This window comes from Carettochelys insculpta, chromosome 2, assembly GCF_033958435.1.
Source record: "Carettochelys insculpta isolate YL-2023 chromosome 2, ASM3395843v1, whole genome shotgun sequence".
Taxonomy (NCBI): Eukaryota; Metazoa; Chordata; order Testudines; family Carettochelyidae; genus Carettochelys; species Carettochelys insculpta.
In genome coordinates, this window is record NC_134138.1 from 189,716,289 (window position 1) to 189,739,299 (window position 23,011).

The following is a 23,011-nucleotide window of genomic DNA, read 5'->3' on the forward strand; positions in this document are numbered from 1 at the left end:
CCGCTGGCGATGTCTCCTGACCCGCCTGGATGCGGGCCCCAACAACATCCCCCAGATTGTGGGTGCCTGCTGCGCCCTGCACAACCTCGTGAAGAGCAAGGGGGAGACCTTTCTGCAGGGCTTGGCCGCGGAGGCCGGCAGGGCACACGTGCAGCCACCTGCTGCCCCCAGTCGGCAGGTGGACCCCGAGGGGACCCGGGTCCGGGAGGCCCTGCGGGCCCACTTCGACCAACAGGCCGCGGGGTGAACTCTGCCCAGGCCCCCTACTGCCCGCCCCTTCCTCCCCCACACTCCTGCTCCAACGCCCACACCATGGAGCACCCCACCGCCCCCCCCCTCACTTGTCCTGCACAAATGACAGCACGAACTTGTGGCTGAACGTAAACTTTTTTTTTGTCTTTCAGAACCTTTTGTTTTTTGTATGTAAATAAATAAATATGTGAAACACAAACCAAAAAGTAGGGACAAACGTTCAAAAAAAGCAAGATGTGCACAAATAAAACAATGCAACAACAAAGCAAACAAGTGTGCGCCATCAACAAAAAAGAAAACCAGGGAGGAGAACGGGGAGAACTATTTACATGGGGGGGACGGGGCAAACGGGGGCACCAAAAAAAACCAGTCCAACTATATACAACAAGGGGGGGGCCACGTCCCGGGCCCCTCGCCCCTAGAGCCCAGCACTGGGCGTGCCCGGCCCGGAGCCCCGCCGTGCCTGCAGTCTGGTTCGCGGCTGGGTGGGAGCGGGCTGGACCGGAAGGTATCGGTGCCAGCGAGTCTCAGGTGGCTCCAGGGGTCCCTCGGCGCTCTGGCCCTCGCGGGTGGGTGGTGGGGCGACGGCGGACGGCCCGGCGACGGCCAGAGCAGCTGGTGGTGGGGCTGCAGGAGCGGGCACGGCGGGCGATGGGTCGGCCGGCGTGGCATGGGGGGCCAGGTACTCAACCAGCTGGTTAAATGTCTGCATATAGGCCCCCCATGCCTCCTGGCGCCAGGCCAGCGCCCGCTTCTGCAGCTGGAGGTGCTGCTCCGAGACCTCCAGCTGCCGGCGGAGGATGGCCAGCAGCTGGGGGTCCGTCGCCGTCGCCAGTAGTAGGCGCGGGGTCCGCCGTCTTGCCCTCCGCGGGGCCAGTCATTCCTCAGCCGAGGGGCTGCCCTGGAGCGATGGTCCCGGAGAGCTCTCCGGGACAACTGAGGCCTCGCCGGCGCTCTCTTCCGGTCCTTCGGATGGTGCAGGTGCAGGACACAGGAGAGGAGGGGGGAAAGAAGAATGGAGACAGGCGTTAGTGTGGGCCCCGAGCCGTGGCCTCTGTCCCCCCGGCCCTGTGCTGCAGGTTCCCCATCCCCGTCCCCGGGAGATGCTGCTGTGATGGATGGGGTTCAGGGGTCCCCCTGCCCTGCACCCCGTCCCCTGGTGGGAGCGACTCTCACTTCACCACGCAGGGTCTGAGAGCAGGAGAGGTTTCTTAGGCCACAGATGGCCAGTTTCTGCCAGGAGTGACAGCACCAGCTGTCGGAAGAGACAGTCCTTCCAACCCGTCGTGAGGAGAAGACCCCAAGGGGGGCCCCTCTGGGATGCAGCTTTCCCCCTCCTCAGGCTGGCTGCCTACCAGCTCTCCCTTCCCCTAGCCTCTACCTGTGGCCCCCGCCCTCGCCCCCCAATTCCAAGCCAGCTCGGCTCCTCCCTCCTGTTTGTTCAGGGCAGAGGTGTCACCTGCCAGCTGTAGCGCCAGGATCCTCCTTTGGCCCTGGGAGCTCTTTGGCTCTTGTGGCTCATATGTAGCCTGAGTCTCCCTTTGGCACTCCCCCCACTCCATCACATGCTGCTGCTGCGGGGTGTCCCACCCCCTCCGCCTGGGGGCCCCTCGAGGTTCCGCTCCCCCCTGGCCCGGGGATGGGGCATGGCACTGTCATGCAGGGTGGGGGGGCAGGGGCTGATGGCTGCAGTGCTGTGAGGGCCATGGCCCTGGTGTCCTTGGGGCCATGGCCATGTGAGCGTGTGGGGGGCCCTGGACACATCTCTGTTACCCCCGCCCCTCAAGCCCAGGGGTGTCCACCAGAGAGGGGTACCTACCTGTGGGCCCACTCCCACGGTCCGGAGATCCCCGGGGGTCGGAGGCCCTGCTGCTGCTCCGGGATGGCAAGAGGAGGATCTGCAGGCTGGATTCTGCGGAGGAGGAGCCCCCCCCCCTCCTCCTCCTCCTCCTGCCGCGATGTCCCGGGGATGGCCTCCAGGGGGGGCCCCCGGGGTGCGGGGCTTGCCTCCGGGGCGGACTCTGGCTGCAGGGCCTGCTGGGCCTCGTCAGCCGAGGTGTCAAGGGTGGCCGGAGGGGAGGAGGTGTGCTGGGAGCCCAGGATGTCCCTGAGCTCCCTGTAAAAGGGGCAAGTGACGGGGGCGGCCCCAGATCGGCTGGCCGCATCCCAGACCTGGGCATAACCCTGCCGCAGCTCCTTCACCTTACTCCTCACATGATCCGGAGTGCGGGCAGGGTGACCCCGGGCAGCCAGGCCGTCGGCCAGCCAAGCGAACGCATCCGCGTTCCGCCTCTTGCTCCCCATTACCTGGAGCACCTCCTCCTCGCTCCAGAGCCCCAGCAGGTCCCGCAGCTCGGCCTCCGTCCAGGAGGGGCCCCGCTGCCGCTTCCCAGACTGGCTGGTCCTCTGGCTCGGCTGGCTGCCCTGGCTCCCCTTGGTGGGGGGGGTCCCCTGGGGGTGCTGGGGGTGCTGCTGGCTCGCCATTGCAGCTGTGTGGGGGGCTGATGGCTGTGCAGGCTGCCCGCGTGTACAAGCTGCAGCCTGCACGTTGCCTCAGCTTCCTGCAGAGTCAGGGTGGGGGAGGGGACCTTTAAGGGGCCGCTCCACGCGGCCACCAGTGAGCTGAGGGGCTGGAGAGAGCGTCTCTCAACCCCCCAGCTGATGGCCGCCATGGAGGACCCGGCAATTTCGACGTTGCGGGACGCGGATCGTCTACACTGTCCCTACTTCAACGTTCAACGTCGAAGTAGGGCGCTATTCCTATCCCCTCATGGGGTTAGCGACTTCGACGTCTCGCCGCCTAACGTCGAAGTTAACTTCGAAATAGCGCCCGACGCGTGTAGCCGCGACGGGCGCTATTTCGAAGCTAGTGCCGCTACTTCGAAGTAGCCAGCACGTGTAGACACAGCTCCAGTCTTTCCACGAAGACATGAGAGGAACCATCCAATATGATGGCACATTATCAGATGTTTTCAGCATCAGGAGAGGCGTCAAACAAGTATGTGTCCTTGCTCTGACATTGTTCGGGATCTTCTTCGCTCTCCTCCTGAAGCATGCCTTTGGATCTTCAACAGAGGGCATCTTTTTGCACACAAGATCTGATGGGAAAGTGTTTGATCTTGCAAGGCTGAAAGCTAAATCCAAGGTGCAGGAAGTCCTCATCAGAGATTTGCTGTTTGCAGATGATGCTGCTGTAGTGTCACACACAGAAGACCAGCTTCAGAAACTGCTGGATTGGTTCTCCAAAGCGTGCAAGGACTTCAGGCTTTCCATCAGCCTAAAGAAGACAAATGTACTTGCTCAAGACGTTGCTGACCCTCCATCAATCAGCATTGACAACTATTTGTTAGAGGTCGTCCACGAGGTCGTTTACCTCGGGTCCACCATCACTGACACCCTGTCATTGGAGTCTGAGCTAAATAGGAGGATCGAAAAAGCAGCCACAACTCTGTCCAGACTCAGCGAGAAAGTGTGGAATAACATCAAGTTGTACACCCACACCAAAATGCAAGTCTACAGAGCCTGCATCCTCAGCACCCTCCTTTATGGCAGTGAGTCTTGGACCCTGTACGCCCGCCAGGAAAAAAGGCTGAATGTCTTCCACTTGCGCTGCCTCAGGGGCATCTTTAAAATATCATGGAAGGACAGAGTTTCCAACACTGCCATCCTTGAGCAAGCTGGAATCCCAACCATGCACACCCTCCTCAGGCAGCGGTGGCTCCGCTGGCTTGGCCACGTCCACAGGATGAATGATGGAAGGATCCCAAAAGACATGCTGTATGGTGAGCTAGCCTCTGGCAAAAGACCTCCTGGACGCCCCCAGTTGCGCTACAAAGATGTTTGCAAGAGGGACCTCAGGGAGGTAGACATCGAGCTGGACAGCTGGGAGGAGCTGGCAGACAATCGCAGCAGATGGAGGCAGGAACTACACAAGGGCCTTCAGAAGGGTGAGATGAGGATCAGACAGCTAGCAGAGGAGAAGCGAGCCCACAGAAAGCACAGTAAGGACCTGCCAGACACCCATTACATATGTAACAGATGCAGCAAGGACTGTCACTCTTGTGTGGGCCTTCACAGTCACAGTCGACATTACAAATGATGATCCCAAATGAACTACGAAGGGCGCGATCCATAGTCTACGTAGGCTGACGGATGCTACTACTAACTACTACTACTACACATTCATGTACCTGCTCACTACATCTGATTGGAAAATGGGATTCTGACAGGGCAAGACTATTCCCCCATTGGATTTCTGTATTGATATTCTGGGAATTTACTGAAGAGTCTTTCTGCAGATGAGGTCAAGGAAATTTTCTTGGAATTAAAATTTAATCAAAGATGATTACAAAGATAGAAAATAAGAGGGAAATAAACAGACGGTAGCTGGTAGAAACTGAGAAAATTACTGAAGCACATTTGCCGTTAGAACAGTCCAAAACATTTTCGTAATTTGCAAAGGCTTGTCAGTCTAGTACTTTCAGTGTTGTCTGTTCCTGTTGATCGTTAGATTAGTCACTGCAGCAGACCTAATGCTGCTCTAAACTTGATGCAAATCAGACTGGCCCCTGGCCATTGCCTGTATTTAAGTCATGAGCTTTTATGGGTAAAACCCACTTCTCAAAATGGGTTTTACTCACAAAAGCTCATGTCCTAATGAATCACTAAGTTTTTAAACTGCTTGTTTTTTGTGAAAGTTACAGGCTGACATGGCTATCCCTCTGAGACTTTATTTAAGTGTGAAATAAGGGAAACTACAGCATCATCTTCACCTTCCAAGCAGGCCTGACAATTGAGGGTGGGGGCTCACAGGAAGGGGCAGTTGCCCCAGGCCTGGCAATTCAAAGGAGCCCAGAGCTCCAGCCACCACTACAGTAGCAGTGCTGGCTATCAAAGCTCCAGGCCCCTTGAAACAGTGCTATGCTGCCAGGCTGCACGCAGGGAGGACCCTTCCACCTGTGGCCCCACCCCTTCTGGGTGGGGTGGGGAACTGGGCTCCCCTCTCATCTTGGCCCTGGGCCTGTGCTGGCTTTCAGAGCCGCTGCTTCCAAGTGCTAATCTAACACAGCTGAGACTCCAATCCATAATGCAATGTGATGTCCTTTTGTAAAGAACTGCTATCACTTCAACTTCAAGGAGCAAACCAGTGAGATAACCAAAGCCAGTCAGCTCTGGTCAGGACTAAAAACCCAGGCATGCGCAAGTTTATAAACCTGGGTGTCTAGATCCCGCCCAGGGATTTATTCAACCACAGCTGCTGAAGGGCACGTATTCCTGGTGGTAGGTTTGGCAGTCACTTGCAGCCCAAATGCTGGATAACTGTTGCTCTCTTTTGGCCAACCATACAGATGACTGCTGATTTTAGCTAATATGACTTAATTGTTATCCGACAACATCCTTTTGGGGGGGAGTTTTGTCCAGACCCTATAGAATACAAATTAAAAAGCATGCGCTCTGTCTCCTGCAGATCTTTTGAAAAGAGACAACAAAAACCCATGTGTATTTGAAGATACTTGAGGACATTCTCCTCTATCTTAGTCTTTTCCTCTCAGCAGTAGCAGGCCATGTACGTATGCAAGGCATGCATTGCATGCCCTAGGACCAGCTGGGGACCAGCTGTTCCCTCCTAACAATTCTATACACCCACTTAATGCACCACCATGCCCCACAGAGCATGACCTCATGCTCTGTACAGGAGAGGTCATGCCTGGCATGCAAGTGGAGAATTGCACGTGTTACTAAGGATGTCATTTCTAGGGAAATTATGACTGTTTGAATAGGGGCATGCGAAAATTATAATCCTGCTGAATGAGTTTGTGGACTTTCAAGTAATCTAAAGAAAAAACATGTTATGTAAATTCCCTTTTTTGGTAAGAAACATTGGACCCTTGCAAGCAGCTGGAAGAAAACAGTGGAGCACATAATTGGCTGAGAATGGCATCATTAACCCATCATTGGAAAAACTTTACTTGGGCTTCAAATTTTATGTCATGGCCAAGTCTCTTTGGATTTATCTCATCGCTGCAGAAGTGGTCCAACTGTTAAGGACTTCAACAGCATTCTACACCAGAGTGGAATTTGATCTTGTCTTTCATTTTTCTGGGACGCATTGTAATAGGGCTTTTATAAAAGCTGTTCTAGTTGTGGTCAAATTCTCTCATTGCACCACAGCTATGGAGGAAGAATGGAGGATGATCCAGCAGAAAGACACTAGGCTGGGATTTAAAAATATTGGGTTAAAAACCCTGCCCTGGCTTTTTTTTTTTTTTCAATTTTAGGCAAATCATTTAAACTCCACGAGTGTTTGTTTTCCACATCCATTCTAAAATTGTGGTAATCGCATTTCTAAGGAGATTGCTGGATGTCTACATTCCCACATAACTGTATCTGCTAATAGCCCAAAGCAAACATAAAAATCACTCACAAATATTAGATATGCTTGAGAAACACCATGAAGACTACATTCCAATATTCCCTTGGGACAAGTTGAATGCCTAGTTCCACAACTTTCCTGTTCTTCTTAAAGAAAGCAAACACATCTTTAACAGACAAAGTGCTGAAAATTCAATAAGCACATGGCTTTCCCCAAAATGCCACAAAATTCAGAGTTTGGAAGACAACCAAGATGTTAAAATTCCTTATGCCCTGAAGCCCACTGTCCTAGTCTTAAAATTGTTGTTCTGTAAACCAGAAGCATCTCTGCTGATCTCACATGTTTGAGGAGGGGGGGCATCATAGCACACATGCACAAGGGGCATAAATTAAGGTTGCATGGCTTATTGTAAATCTGACTCTTCCTGACTTTCAATGCGTTACTGAGTAACTTACATAGCATTCTTTTAACAGACTGTTTTTTAAAATTTAATTTCATAGGTGATCCGTTAGTATTTTTGGCTTGATTGGATCTATAGGGCATCAAGAAAAGTCACTTCTTTAGCCTCAGAACTTTCTCCCTACTGAATTTCGAAGGTCATCAGCAAATAATGGAAAAGTCAGAACTTCTCAAAAAGTTTGCAAGAATCTTTTATAAAGGGAAGTGTAAAACGAAAAACCAAATATAGGCTGCTACCCGCTCCCCAATGATGAATGGTACCATTTCTTAACATGGGCCTGTCCAGCAAAAGCTGACATTAGTCATGGTTTTGTTCTGTGGTTCTTGTCAATTCAATGTTAATTTAACTGCTCTCTAGCTTTGTGTCTTGCATTTGATTTAGAGCATGCAGCGCAGTTCTTAATAAACTGCTCATCTCAGCATGTGCAGTTGTGCTCTTTTTGACATATCCTGAAGTCCTTACTCAGGCAAACATAATTCTGTGGGGCTCTTGACCTGAGTGCAGACTCAGGATTTAGTCCTGAGTGTGTAGTCAGTGATTAAGGAATGGATGATCCTTGCCCACAGAGGAGTCAATGTCAAGGGTCATGAAAACTAGCAGATTGACTTTGCTGAGTGTTATCAGATGAAAGATGTTTCCAGAAGGAGGGAGTGTGGCTTGCCATCCTCACAGCTCTTTGAGATCAACAGGGAGTGAGTTCTCCAGTATTGCAAAGGAAGAGGCATCTATTCAGAAGCCTGCCACCTCCATGGTTCCCTCAGCTTGAATAAACAGTGGGCGTGATTGGGCCTACCCAATCCCTGACTTAGAGGATTCTGTCTTTATATTTATTAAACTACCAAAGTTCTCAATCTACAAAAAAATTTACATGAAAATCATGTAGATCTAATACAGCAATGCCACCGGGTAAATTGGAGCGAGATCTAAGGCACCTTTGTGTGGCCATTTTACTGATTGCTTTATTAAGGCTGAAGCACAGTGAATGAGCTGCACTTCTTGTACTCATCTCCTTCACCATGAGTAGATGGTGACAGAGAGGCACTACTTTGGCTTCACACCATTAATGAGGGAGAAATTAACCTGCCTTATCATAAGACTTCTTCTCACTGGAGAAAAAAGTCACCATTCCATCCCAGAGCTGCTCCTTGGGTTTGCGGCTATACAGCTCATCTGATAACAGGCACTGAGCAAAGATTCAGTCTAAGCCTAAAATGGAGACCCTAAATTAAGGGGAGAAATAGACAGATGGGTACACATCGTGAACACAGTGGGTACACAGTAAGACTGGAAATTCTGTACGAATGATAATAATGTGAAAAATACAAGAAAGGTTTCCAATTATTTAAAGTCATCTACAGTGGCTGCCATCACAATGTGGACACTGACAGTCATACAGGTTGATTTGTTGTCACGCCTTGGTAATTTTATCAGTGTGTCACCTAAATATTTACAGTATCTTCTATAGCAAAGTATTTACACCATGCTCTGAAAACTGCTTACTTTAGGGACACCCACTGCTCTAAGGGTATCAGTAAGTTACAGCAATAAAAATATGACAATCCTGTTTGAGTCTGAAAGAAAAAAATAATTTCCAAATGTACCAAAGGTCTGCTTTACATGACATCCCATGACTAATATATATTATATTATATTATTCCCTTTGTGGTAGAGTCCTGAAGAGTAAGGGGTCCTAGTGTGAACACACCAAATTTTCAGTCTCTTGCCTCCCAGCAGGAAGGCTCTTCAGTTCAGTTCCTAACTTTTGTTTTTTGGCTTATCCTCACTGGAGAGTTTTTCAGCACCCTTACCATCTCCCTGCTGCAGTGGAGCTGACAGTCTCTGTGAGCACCTGATCAAGCTAGAGGGGTCCCTGGCTCTGCACTCTTGGAAGGGTTGGGTGGGGACAAGGTTGGAAGGGGAGGGAGCCAAGGACAGCCAACCCTCAGCACTGCCCCACCCAAACCCATATTGCTCCTTGGAGCATGCTACTGTGCTGGGCCATGGGGCAGTTGCCCTCTTTGCCCTCTCCATCTGGTTGGTGGGCCTGGGAAATAGCATTGATACCCTTCTGCAATGAGAGCAGGTTGTAGAGGAAGCCAGACCCACCCACTCCACCGGGCCTCAGTCCAGGTCCCTGCAAGAAACAGCAACATTGGGCACTTCAGAGCTGCCTCCCTGGGTCACTTCCTATCATCCTTTTCCCTGAGAGTCTCTCAGGGTTAATCTATACTACTGCAGAAGATCGACCCACTCAGGGTCAATCTTCTGTGGACCGATTTCATGTGCGCATGAAATCGAGCTCTCAGGTGACAAAGTCAACCCTGTCCTCTTCATGAGAGATGAGGAGTAAGGAAGGTCAATGGGAGAAACTCTCCTGTTGACCTTCCCCTGTTAAGGCAGACAAGTTAGCTGAGTGTAGATATGTCGATTTTAGCTATTCAATTGGAGTAGCTAAAATCACGTACCTGTGGTTGACTTCTATGACTAGTGTAGACACAGCCTCAGTCCAATATAAGGAAGCAAAACAAACATCCTTTACAGCTTTCACACTTCGTGATGACTGGCTGCCTCTTAAGTACCTCTCCAACTGGAGAGGCAGAGGTAACCCTTCTGGACCCAGTGTAGGGTTTGTACATCCCCATCACGCCCCTACTGTTTCTAAAAATGGCATAATCTCATGATAGTTTCTTCCAGAGGCACTGCTTGGGTTTTTTGACATCCCAAGAAAAAAGGAATCATTAAAATCACCAAAATGATTAAAAAAAAGGCCTCTATATTGCTCTGAAGCACATGTGCTAGCCTTAGCACCATGTATCAGACTATTCTTCTTAACAGGCATTCACAGTAGACAGCAACGCGGCAGTTATCGTGTATGCTGTGAATGCATATTAACACCAGTACACATTTGCATATCATAGAACCATTATAAAAATTCACAGTAACAATTCTTAGGAAAAGTTATTATGCACACACAGGGGATGCTTTTTAAACCTTGATATCGCAGCTACTTTGCTTCTTAACAATTTGTTCGAAAATATTAAAGAAGTCAAACAATGGAGAAAGAAACTGCAAAACTGAATCCTTCCCCACACCCTAACTGGTTTATTTTTAATTTTAGTGGTACCATAAAATACACCCAAAAATAGAATATATATTTTGACAGGCTGGATTTTTTATTGTTAAACAGTGTAACAGAGAGAAGAGGTGAAAAATACAGTGTGTGTTTTGGAGACTAGAGGATGTGACTGAAAATTTTACAGTTCTTCCACTAACACAGAGTTGTTACGATGTCAACCTTTCCTTAGATTTTACTTGGTATTTTTAGTATGCATTGAAATTTCATTTCAACAGTGCTTCAGGACTTTGCGCATTTAGAATTGTGTATTGTATGATTATCTCTGTGTGCCAAATTTGTGGAAAGATTGACGATACCTAGGACCTTTTGCAGTATAGATTTTAATCCATAAATTTCAGCTGAAAATAAAAGGATGCTACACTGTGTTCTAGTCTACTGGCTGTAATAGTCAATATAGAATGAAATGGGTACGTGCACAGAAGAGTGCCTGCTGCTCTCCTGAAATAGCTATTTAAGTTTCAAGACCTTGGTCACTTCAAATATATTTATTTTTAAAAACAGGCCCAATCAACTCTAAGAACTAATGGCCTTCAATTTTCCTCTGCAATAAAAAAGAAAAGTTTGCTCATGGATTTTTGTGTGGTTGGCTTGCGGGGGGGTTTGGGGGGGAGTGATTATTTTTGGTAACTAGAAGAAAAATAAAAGGGTTCCTGGAATTTCTTCCCACTTTTTCTTAAAAAAAAAAAAGTTCAAACACATTAAAATGAAACTTAATTTGATCTGAGCACAGAACGTTAATTCCAATCTTGGGCCCAATGTGAATTGAAGCAAAAGAGTTGAAAACCCTTCAAAAACAGGATATATAATGGAAATGCTGACACAGACCCATAACAGTAGCAGCCCTGGTAGGGACTGCTTTAATTCTAAAAGCATAATCAATCTCTCACTTTCTAAAACTGAGCTTACTTAGTCACTAAAAAGCAACAAAATACAATAGAAAGACTAAATATTTTTCCATACGAGGCAGTCCATTCTTATTTTAAGCTTGAAAACATTTTGCTTGTGTGAGACATCTCTCTCCTAAAAACAAGGTGGAGTTTGTCGTAAACACTATTGCAAGGGTTAGCTGAGAGGCTTTGTCAGCTTTATTTAATAGTTCTTGTCTGTTGTTGATGAAAGAGACAAAAGGGTTAAAGGAGAAAGCAGAAAGCAGGAGAGACAGCTGACAGAAGGAGAGACAGAGAGAACATGAGAAAAGGAATAAAAGAAAGAATAAAAGTAGAAAAAGAGGCAGTTGGGAAAACAGGTAAGAGAATCATGAAGGAAGAACAAAATTGTAATTGAAATGTTAAGACAAACAAGACTTCTTAATTTTTTAAAGGAAGTATTAGTAGAAGGCAGGATGCACAGAAAGCAAACCAAGAGGAAAATCTGATTACCCTGAAAGAGGTATGATTACAAAAGGATCACAATGAAAGCACTTAGTGCTTTTTAAGTATATATCAGTGATGGGAAAAGTGACCGTGTGTGCGTGTTTTTGGCATGCACTAATTTCTAATGTTGCGGTAGGAACCCAGCGTATTGACACAGTCTATTTTTGAAACATTCAGAATATCCTTATAGTTTGCATCAAATTTCTTATTTTCCCCCTAGGTTTATTACCAAAAATCCCTGAAGAAAAAAATGGAGGATTTCTCACACAGACCCCAGATGGACTCGCTCTTCTGTGATTTTTTTTGCTATCGAGCAGCCCACAGCATTTTAAATCACTCAGCTAGATTGCTCACAATAACAGTAACAAAAACTACTTTTGTGACTTCTTATACTTGAGCTAAACTTGCTTAGGTGTGTGATAAGACCTGCATTTCTTTCTGATTTCAGTTGTCCCTTAACTGTTTTTTATGAGTACCCCAGGGGCAGAAAGGGGAATTTGATCAATATGGCACAACCCTTATTTAATAAATAACACAGTATTAACAACTATGGAGTCGCTGTACCTGTAGGTGTGGATAAAACTGAATGTTGGCATGCCTCTCTATGTAGATTGCCTGTTAAGTAGAAGCAGATTTAGTAGAAACGCACCTACTGTATGTAAAATGCTGGTACAGATTTTTTCCCCCATCAGTCTAACCTTCTGTGTTGATACATGAATGCTGGTACCCACTTACAGGGATGCCAGATGATCAGTGCAGAATGAAGGTCCCAGGAGAAAGGATCACATGGTTTTCTCTGCCCTGTGACGTCACTAGCAGATGGCATGGGTACCAGCTCTGGCAGTTGGCATCAATGTCACTTTTTAGAGATCAATGAGATAGTGCAGAGATACACAGATCTAGACTCCAGGAGACGATGCGACATTCAGACTGAAAAGATTTGGAAGGCAAAAAATGAAAACTGAGTTTTGAATGAAATAAAAAGCTAAGGTAATATAAATAAAGATGTATTTCAGTTGGGGCTGTGTGTGCATGCAAGTGTTTAAAGATACAGTATCATTGTCTTGTATTTTATGTATGCTATTTACTACCTATAACTTCTCCTAACATTCCATTCTTGTGATGTAACTGCATACTTTCACTGGGATTATGCAATACTGCAAGGGTATAGGAAATACTAAAAGAGTTAGTCTTTTATTAGGAGGGTTTGTTTAGTTTTGTTCTATTAAAAAGTCTCTGCATTCATTTATACTTGTCTCTGAGGACAGTGGATCCCAGTATTTGCTGCCTCAAGACTGCAAAAAAAAAAACAACAATTCAAAAAGAAAATTATTTCCTCATTTCATTCTGGATTCTGAACACACGTGCACAATTGCAGTCAGAATCCACAGCCCATTCCTGTCAGATATTAGCTAGAGGGAGACGTCTGATTCTTGCAGAACATAAACACTGCTAACGCGTGGAGGGTTTTTGTTTTTGGTGATTGTGTTTTCAGGACTGATGGAAAAAGCAAAACAAATTAATTGCAACAATTAAATTGTACCATTAATTTGGAATCTTTCTTCCTTTAAAATTAGAAACATTTTTATTTTTTAATTCTGTCTGATGTGAGTACGTTTAGAGATCATTTCTGGTTTTTTTTCTAAAATATAAAAACTCTGTTTCATATATTTTCACACTGATGATTAGAAAATCTCACTTCATTTTAATTAAGTCACTGAATGATTAATTTGTCTTAGGTCCCCCCACCCATTTGAATTCCTTCTAACTCATTCCAATTTACTGGACTTAAATGTATTGGTTCATGGAAAAATGCACATGAACAAACTTCAAAATAAAAGTTGATAGGTGGTTTTAAGAAATATTTGTCAATTAATAGAGATATAGTGTTTTTCATTTTAAAACTGGTCTCTCCCTTTTCATATTTTACCCAAGGGAATATGGATTAATGAAATTTCCGCATTGCTTTACCATAGTTTGCATTTGCATTCCACAGTGTTGGGGATTCTAAAAGCTTGTTTAAAAATACAATTGTGCAGGGAGTTGATTATGACTATTACACATTGTTTTACTCTGTATTTACTTGTCATAAATTTGCTTATATTAGTGATGATATAATGCATGTTTTGTTTTTTTACATTTTTGGCAGCTAATTTTTTAAAAACAACTAGGAAAAATCTTTTAAAATGATAATGATATTTTGTTAGAAATTTTTCATATTGTATACATGCACATGTGTGTATGTACACACACAAGTGAAAGGTGTATATAGCTGTTGGTGTAAGTATACAAGCTTGACAAATGGAAACATTTAAACATTGTGCTGGCATTCTTTCAGGTAACTTAAGATTATAGAACCATGCTAACACTACCATTTGATGAGTCTGTTGTAATGCCAGAATCCCAGATGTGCAGAAAGTTTTCCAGAGAAAGTGAGGACCAAAAGCAAATTAAGAAGCCAGAAAGCTTTTCCAAACAGATTGTACTCCGAGGAAAGAATATCAAGAGGGCCACTGGAGAAGACACCGAAAAAGAAGAGGAGGAAGAAGACAGAGAGGAGGAGGATGAGAATGGTTTGCCTAGAAGGAGGGGCCTTAGGAAAAAAAAGACAACCAAGATAAGAGTGGAAAGGGTCAAATTCAGGAGGCAAGAAGCCAATGCTAGAGAAAGGAACAGGATGCATGGCCTTAATGATGCTCTGGACAATTTAAGAAAAGTGGTCCCTTGTTATTCAAAAACACAAAAACTGTCTAAAATAGAAACTTTAAGACTAGCCAAAAACTATATTTGGGCTCTTTCTGAAATCCTGCGTATTGGCAAGAGACCTGACCTGCTCACGTTTGTCCAAAACCTATGCAAAGGCCTATCCCAACCAACTACAAACTTGGTGGCAGGGTGCCTACAGCTGAATGCCAGAAGTTTCTTGATGGGCCAGACGGCAGAAACTGCCCATCATGCAAGGTCACCATATTCCAGCTTCTATCCTCCCTATCACAGCCCTGAGCTCAGCACTCCTCCAGGGCATGGAACTCTGGACAATTCCAAATCTATGAAACCCTACAATTACTGCAGTGCTTATGAATCTTTCTATGAAAGCACTTCCCCTGAGTGTGCCAGCCCACAGTTTGAAGGTCCCTTAAGTCCTCCCCCAATTAACTATAATGGGATATTTTCCCTGAAGCAAGAAGATGCCTTGGACTATGGCAAAAATTACAATTATGGCATGCATTACTGTGCAGTGCCACCCAGGGGTCCCCTTGGGCAGAGCTCCATGTTCAGGTTGCCTACGGAGAGCCACTTCCCTTACGACTTACATCTGCGCAGCCAGTCTCTCACCATGCAAGATGAATTAAATGCAGTTTTTCATAATTAATGAGGAAAATGAAAATAAACAGTGGTCATTCACCTCCCTGTCTAATTAAGATAAAGCAGATGCTCACGCACTGCATAATGGACACAACTCTATTTAACGTGTTTACTAGTTTCTAAAATGTGTTTCAACTATTGTGGGAATTTTCTATGTGCTAATAAATCCTTTTTCTTATACATATTTTCCTTTTTTTGTCTGTAAACACTGTGAGATTGTTTCTTACAAGAGGTTTATTCTTTTTTTCACCCTATTTGCTTGATTCATTGAACAGTGTGTCTAAACAATATAATTGACATAAATGCATACACACTGTCTAAAGTCAATGTGTTTCAATTGTACAGTAACTATATGAATGCATGTTATTAAAATCAAATGAGTAAAAATGATGTATTTATAATTATTAGAAATTATATATTATGTATTTGAGAAGAACTGGAGTTTAAAAAATTATTCAGAATTTTAAAAGAACTGTCCCTGAACTGAGATGGGCTTGCAAGATGCAGAGGAGTTAGTGCAGCAATATTTAAAGCTATGCAAAAAAAAAATATTTTCTTTGATTTTGTGGGGAGAAGGTTGTTTGGTTCTCCGTATGAAAAATATAGATGATCACCTTTGGGAATTATTCCTCATAAAATTTAGAGTGTTTGCTGATCGGGGATACACAGAATTTTAGAAGACATTGTCAGAATTTTGCATCAGTTATTTTAACATAATAATACAATGGTATCAGCACTTTTTTGTATTATTCTGACTTCAGATGTAAGGGTTTGTTATAACAATGTATTACTGTGTTTTTTCACTACATATTTTAAATGCAATTAAACATAGATGTCTCCACTCATAAAATACATCTATTAACTGTGATACTGTATTTTGCCTGATACTTATTATTACACAGTACACAGGTGCCTTTATTTTTATTGCACAGTATTATTTTCTGCACTAATGATTGTGGGTTTTCAAACCATGGACAATTATCAGGGTTTACTACGTACCACATTCAGACACATTCTTTACCAACATATAGGCACACCTTAGATATTCTTAAACAGAAGATATGTTCACTAAAGATAATAAAGAAATTAGTGTTTTCAGACATTAGTATTTCTAGCCTAGTTAAATGCAAGAATAGATCTTAAAACGTACAAAAGATGGTACGTAAACAAATAGTACCAGGTTGCCTTTGAGCAACTCTGGCATCTGGAATAGCACTTGGGATGGGAGTTGAGGACAGGTGTATAGATGGGCAGATTCCTTGACCGCTTCTTGCTGTTAAATTCAGGGTTTGTGTTATGAGAAAGTTGCTTGGGTTTCACTAAACGTGCAATTTGACATTGATTTAGGAAAACTGGTGCAAAAGGGTATGGGAATATTTTTACCTCTGTTTAAAGCAGGTTTATTTCAGTTTATCTAAGTCACTTAAAAACAGGTTTAATCTGACTTGAAAAAAGGTCTTTATAAACTGAACTAACTTTCAGCCCAGTATTTTGCACTGAGTTAGCTCACTGGGTTTAAAAACTATTTGAAATTAAATCAGTGCAGTTTCTGCCTGTCCACAAGGCCTTGGATATTGGTGGTGTAAATACAAACTCTACTGGCTGACTTCACCTGAGTGCAGTGTAAATGTGGAGTTGTGAGGAATTATTATTAAAAATAAAACCCTCTACACTTATACCAACACCACAAGCAAATTATGTGGAACAACCAGAGACTGAACTACAGCCCTGGATAATGGTTTGGTAAATGGCTGACGAACTTGGGACCCTCACTTTATTATGCCTCTTCCAAAAGGAGAGAACAAGCTGATTTCTCCTGCTAGCTGCCCCATTTGCTAATGCCTAATTTCACAACTAGCTTTAGTTGTTAACACGCTCAATTACTGGCCAAGGCTGACCTCTGGTATATGCTAGATGCTTCTCTTTAATTAGAAATGAGCCTAATCCAGAAAGTCTGGATCTCTATCCAAATGCCCTAAAATCTGAAGTTGGAGCATGGTGTGGATCCAGGATGCTGCTTTGACAAAGTTCATTACAGAGGTATATGTTCTATCATAACAGATGCAGGGATCGTCTTTCAGCTTCCTCATAGTTCAGGGTTATTGATTCCACAGTTTTGGTTAGGGCTCATTTCAATCTTTTGTCAGGGACAGGCATCAGGGAAAGAGGCAGAGGGCAGCTTTTCATATTGGACCAAAGTACCAACAAAATTGATTTTTACCATGATCTGGATAATTTGCATTGAATATGATATAGGTTTGGGAAACTGGAGGTGGAGACGCTCCCTCTTTTCCAGTGGCTGTTTCTGTGTATATGAACAACACCAAATAATATTAAACAGCAGGTGACAGAAGGGTGTTTGAGGCAGAACAAACTGAAGGCCAGGAGAAGAAACATGCAGTTACTAGCATAATGTGTGGGTATCATCCTGCCATTGTAAGCAGGGTAGAAGCTAGGAAAAGAAACCCACAAGTCACACCATGTCAATGACAGAGAACCCAGAAACTCACAACATTTGTGGAATGTTCTATTGCTGGGTGGAAGCAGCAGCCTTATGCATTTAGATTTTCATGTTTGTCTTCACCAGTCAAGAGACAGGGAGGAGCACTACAAAGTTCAGTTTCCACAATGGTGTATTTGTGAATATGTGTGTGTGTGTGTGTGTGTGTGTGAGTTGTAGGAGAAGTTACAAAAATAGCCTAAAGCTATGAACAGAAGGAAATAAACGATTGTCACAATATACTGAGGAAATGCAGGGCCAGTACTAAGCCAAAGAGAGCACTTCGGGCCCTACAATTTGTGGGTCTCCATGGGCCTATGTTAACTCAATAACTCAGGGAACAGTCCATCTTTCCTTCTGGCTATAGAACCGGGATAGAGGGAGGAAAATCAATGCCAGTCCAAGTCTTTGCCCTCACTTCCATGGCAGGACCAGAGGAGAGCCAGGTTATTCATTCTGATGGCTCTGTGAGGGCACTGCTCTGCCTCAAGGCACTGCAAACCATAAGACCAATAAAAATATAGTGACAAAGCCCCAAGCTTGTCCTCCTTGGGCCCCGCACTAGGTGACGGTTTAGGTGCAGCCTCAGACGTGTCCCTGCTCTGCCTCATGTTCTCACAGAGGCCTGGGTCACGGCATCATTGAGCCGTTCTCATCATTGGCTCTATCCAAAATACAGTCATTAGTGGAGGAGACCCCACTGGGGTACCCAGTCTTCTCTTGCCCTGTAGGGCTGCCCTGGGTTGTTGGGTGGGTTGTGGGGGAACCTGGACCCCTCCCACATGTATCAGGTTCCAGCCCAGCAATCCTAAGCAGCTGCAGCTGGAGGGGCTTCCCTCGCTGGGCCCTCCTGGTGCAGCAACTACCTCCCTGGGCCACTTCCACCAGATGCTTCCTCAGTACCTTCCTCAGGTGGCTGCAGCACTCTCTTCTTGGGAGTCCTCCTTCCACACTCCTGCCTTGCTCCTCATCTGTCCTGTATTGCCTTCCCCCTTGCTCGCCTGAAGGAAACCCTTTTGAAGGGTTCCACAGGCCTTAATTAGCCACAGGTGATAAATTGGCAGCAGGTGCTGGTTTTGCCTGCTGCTGCTGGCGGACCCCGGATAAGCCTCAGTTTCTGGGAAAGATAAAGGCACACACCCAGCTGCCAACGTATCTACATTCCATGAGGCTGCTGCAGCCTGCTGCGGGCTGGGGTCTATCACAATATTTACACCATATAGGAGACAAACTATCTGCATGTCTGCCAGCTGTAAGGTTCTCCCGACACCTTAAAGTAAAGCAGTTGGTACTGGCCTCTGTCCGAGATTAGACCCTGGCCTAAATGGACCATTGATCTGTTCTATATGGAAGTTCCTTTGTTCCTAAAACCCTTTACCTCTGCCATCCTTCTGATAGGGCATGTCTATACAATGGGGTTGTGCACACTATGGGGTATCTGATTTCTAAAGCACACTAATATGTTGTGCCCTGGTTGGTCTGTGTAGACCCTTGCTGGTGTGCACTAAAGGTTCCCTAGTATACTTGAACATGGTACTGTTTGTAGCATCACTTCTTGAAAGCACATCAGGGAACTTTTAATGGGCCCCAGTAGAGCTATATGGTGCAATTAACACAAAAAACATCAGTCGCTTTAGCTCTCAGACCCCCATACGGCCCATTACCTCACCATGTTGACAAGCCTTTAGTATGCTGGGGTGAGATTTAATTAGTGCCCCCACAGGTGGCCTATCTCTGCCACCCTGTACTATTCTAGTTATAGAAAAAGGGTTAATTCCTTCCTTGCCAAGCTCTGAATGGAACCCAGATGAAATTCACACTCCTGTGGTCATGCACCCATTTTGGGAAATCTCCCAGGTTTACTCTCTCTGGGGTTGTCTGTGCTCTCCCTCTTCACAGATATATGCAAGAAGGTGTTTAGAAGGTTTAGAGAGTACACACAAACAAATGCACAAATAAAGGCCAAGTTTCTTCATACCAGCAATTCTCTTTTCCCCTTCTACCTGCCTTACTCTCCTTTTATCCCCTTTGCTCTTAGGGCTCTCAAAGGCAGCAACTGGAAACTGGAAGTGCCACTGAAACACAAGACAGAATGTTTCAACACAGAAGTAAATACCAGATCTCTGTATATATTAAATGCTATCTGTGTGAGTTTATGTTCCGGATTATGATCTGAATTACATTTAGCCTCTGGTTTGATTTGACAGTATCAAACTCTTAGAAGATGGCCTCACAAAATGTTAGGACAGCACCACAGAAATCTTGGTCTCGAATTTTTGATGTCACCATGCTGCTTGGAATCTCATCAGTCTCAGACCCAGAAAACGTGAATTTGGATCTGACCCACAACTAAACCATAGAGTCAGGTTCAGTTTTATCCTGCAGGAAAACAGGTCAGCCCAGAGGATAATTGGCACAATAATACTGAATCTCAGGGGCACCTCTGCCACCTCTCATGTTATCAGAGGTGAACTTATTAATTGCAGGGTAGCATACAAGTTTCCCAGTTCCTCACCTTCTGTGCTGCAAGACGTCAGGTCTCCTCTCAAAATTCTGTCACCTTATGCCACTAAAAGGCTGGCACCATTGGTGAAAGCCTTTTCCAAAGATATACAAGAATAACCTGGAAGGAGTAGGAAAGCCAAATTTGTTAGCAGAACAGTTTGTAAAGAGTTAATCATTTATTTTTGCCAAGAATTCCTAATGACAGGGGCACCCCATGCAACCAAACGATGGTCATATAACTATGTCCTAAGATGGGCTATTGTCTCAGATGCATCTACACAGGCTACTACATAGTACCACACAGAGCTTCTCCAAAAAGGCTTTTCTCCAGAGCTGTTCCTCTTAATTAACCTTTCCCTATACAGGCTGAACCTCTCTTGTCTGGCACCTTCTGAAACTGACCAGTGCCGGACGAAAGAATTTGCAAGGTGATGGGAGGTCAATATTTTCTAGCACTTTACCAACCCTTCCTCTGCTTACTGGGCTCTTAGAAGACATTTAGGGGTAAATTACAACTAAACAACAGCACAGAACACTGAAAGCCAGGACTGGTGGCTGTAAACAAACTATATGGGACCATGGGAAACTTGGCCACACCCATGGTAAATGGTCATCCAGCAAACTAAAATCATGCCAGATTACAGAGTTTGCCAGACGAGAGTCTCAGATTAGAAAGGCTGAACTGGTACTATTATATTTATATGTATCTCTGCAACTGCATTACACACACTACTTAATTCTAATTAAGGATAGGTTGTAGGTCTTTAATAATTCGTTGCAGTGGTTTGAGTTGGGGGCTGTAGGTGATGACCAGTGGTGTTCTGTTCTTGGCTTTTTTGGGTTTATCTTGGAGTAGCTGGTCTCTGGGTATTTGTCTGGCCCTGTCGATTTGTTTTTTTATTTGTTCTTGTGGGTAATTCAGGTTTATGAATATTTGGTAAATATCTTGTAGTTTTTGGTCTTCTAGGATGTCATTAGTACTGAATATCGGAGGGGTAGCTGTGTTAGTCTGGATCTGTAACAGCAACGAAGGGTCCTGTGGCACCTTATAGACTAACAGAAAAAGTTTGAGCATGAGCTTTCATGAGCACAGACTCACTTCATCAGATGCTGGTCATGAAGTGAGTCTGTGCTCATGAAAGCTCATGCTCAAAACTTTTCTGTTAGTCTATAAGGTGCCACAGGACCCTTCGTTGCTGTTATTAGTATTGAAAACACCATACAAAACCAAAATGAACTGTTACCTTTATCATAGTCTGGTCTTGGTGTCAATCAAAACTTGGAGGTATTTTGGGAAGTTTTAAAAGCATCTGAGATTGGATATAACAGACCTATTTTTAAAAGACAACCCCAAGCCCCCAAAAAAGCAAAAGCCTTGAAATAACACTAGTTTGCAGAGTAGGTGTCCAGGCAGATATTTTTTCTGAATTGGACTTTGTTATTTTCCAAATTATATTTTTCTAAACAAACTTGTTTACTGGTCTCAATGTAAAGCCTGAAAGTGTAAGTTTTGAGTGCTTTATTAGGTCAAAATTGTATTTTTAAAAACAAAAGGGCAATAAAACAAGGAAATCTATCCAAAATACTGATTTATAAGCCCTTGAAAATCAGGGTTTATAATGTAAATTGTGACATATAAGGCTACGTCTACACGTGAAGCCAACATCGAAATAGCTTATTTCGATGTAGCAACATCGAAATAGGCTATTTCGATGAATAACGTCTACATGTCCTCCAGGGCTGGCAACGTCGATGTTCAACTTCGACGTTGCGCGGCACCACATCGAAATAGGCGCTGCGAGGGTACGTCTACACGCCAAAGTAGCACACATCGAAATAAGGGTGCCAGACACAGCTGCAGACAGGGTCACAGGGCGGACTCAACAGCCCGCCGCTCCCTTAAAGGGCCCCTCCCAGACACAGTTGCACTAAACAACACAAGATCCACAGAGCCGACAACTGGTTGCAGACCCTGTGCATGCAGCATGGATCCCCAGCTGCGGCAGCAGCAGCCAGAAGCCCTGGGCTAAGGGCTGCTGCCCACGGTGACCATAGAGCCCCGCAGGGGCTGGAGAGAGTGCGCCTCTCAACCCCCCAGCTGATGGCCGCCATGGAGGACCCGGCAATGTCGACGTTGCGGGACGCGGATCGTCTACACGGTCCCTACTTCGACATTGAACGTCGAAGTAGGGCGCTATTCCAATCCCCTCATGAGGTTAGCGACTTCGACGTCTCACCGCCTAACGTCGAAGTTAACTTCGAAATAGCGCCCGACGCATGTAGCCGCGACGGGCGCCATTTCGAAGTTAGTGCCGCTACTTCGAAGTAGCGTGCACGTGTAGACACAGCTTAAGAGGAGGAAGCCAAGGGCCCAATCCTGCTGAAGTTAATGGGAGTTTTGCAGATCCTACACAGTCAGGAAAGCCAACTCAAGGCCAGGCAACTGTCATTGAATAAATACATTCACCAGTTTTGGAGTCTGAAGGGCACTAATCTTAGCGTCTGATAGAAGAGGAGTTAAAGCACTTTTAATAAAGCAGAATCTCTCCCTTGAGCACGACAGCCATCATGATCACAGGAGCCTTTCAGGCCTTTTCCTCTTCCTACCATTTATTGCTAGAAATAGAACAGAACTGTAAGACTATAATGTCTGCTGATCTCTGATGGTTGTTCAGAATAGTTAAAAACAGAGATAAGGGATGCAAAGAGTTATAACCATCACTATGGGTTCATCAAAAATGACCCTATAATGGGAATGCAACCAGCTGCCAGTAGAGTTCAGTGCTGGAATGTACCCAATGCCTCTGTAGAAGCTCAAGGTAGAGTCGCTGCTCATCACATCCAATAACAAAGCACTTTGGTTGGGTGGGGTCAGAGTTGCTTCTTGGGTGCACAGATACATCTCAGCAGTATTTGCTGAAGCAAATGCTGCAAGATACACGGGCTGAACATTCTATGGATCCTGGCTTGACGGTAGGCATGTCCTGGCTATCATAGAATCATAGGGCTGGAAAAGACCTCAGGAGGTCACCAGGACCAACCCCAA

General features: G+C 45.1%; 1 protein-coding gene across 1 annotated transcript; it reads left to right on the forward strand.

The window, feature by feature from the left end:
* The first annotated feature begins 13,953 nt into the window (after window positions 1-13,953).
* On the forward strand, window positions 13,954-14,967 carry NEUROD6 (neuronal differentiation 6). Its single transcript, XM_074986065.1, has one exon. The coding sequence runs from the start codon at window positions 13,954-13,956 to the stop codon at window positions 14,965-14,967; it is 1,014 nt and encodes a 337-aa protein (XP_074842166.1).
* The last annotated feature ends 8,044 nt before the right edge of the window (window positions 14,968-23,011 follow it).

Coding starts and splice junctions, on each gene's coding strand:
- NEUROD6 (XM_074986065.1), top strand. CDS start 13,954: ATGCTAACACTACCATTTGATGAGTCTGTTGTAATGCCAGAATCCCAG.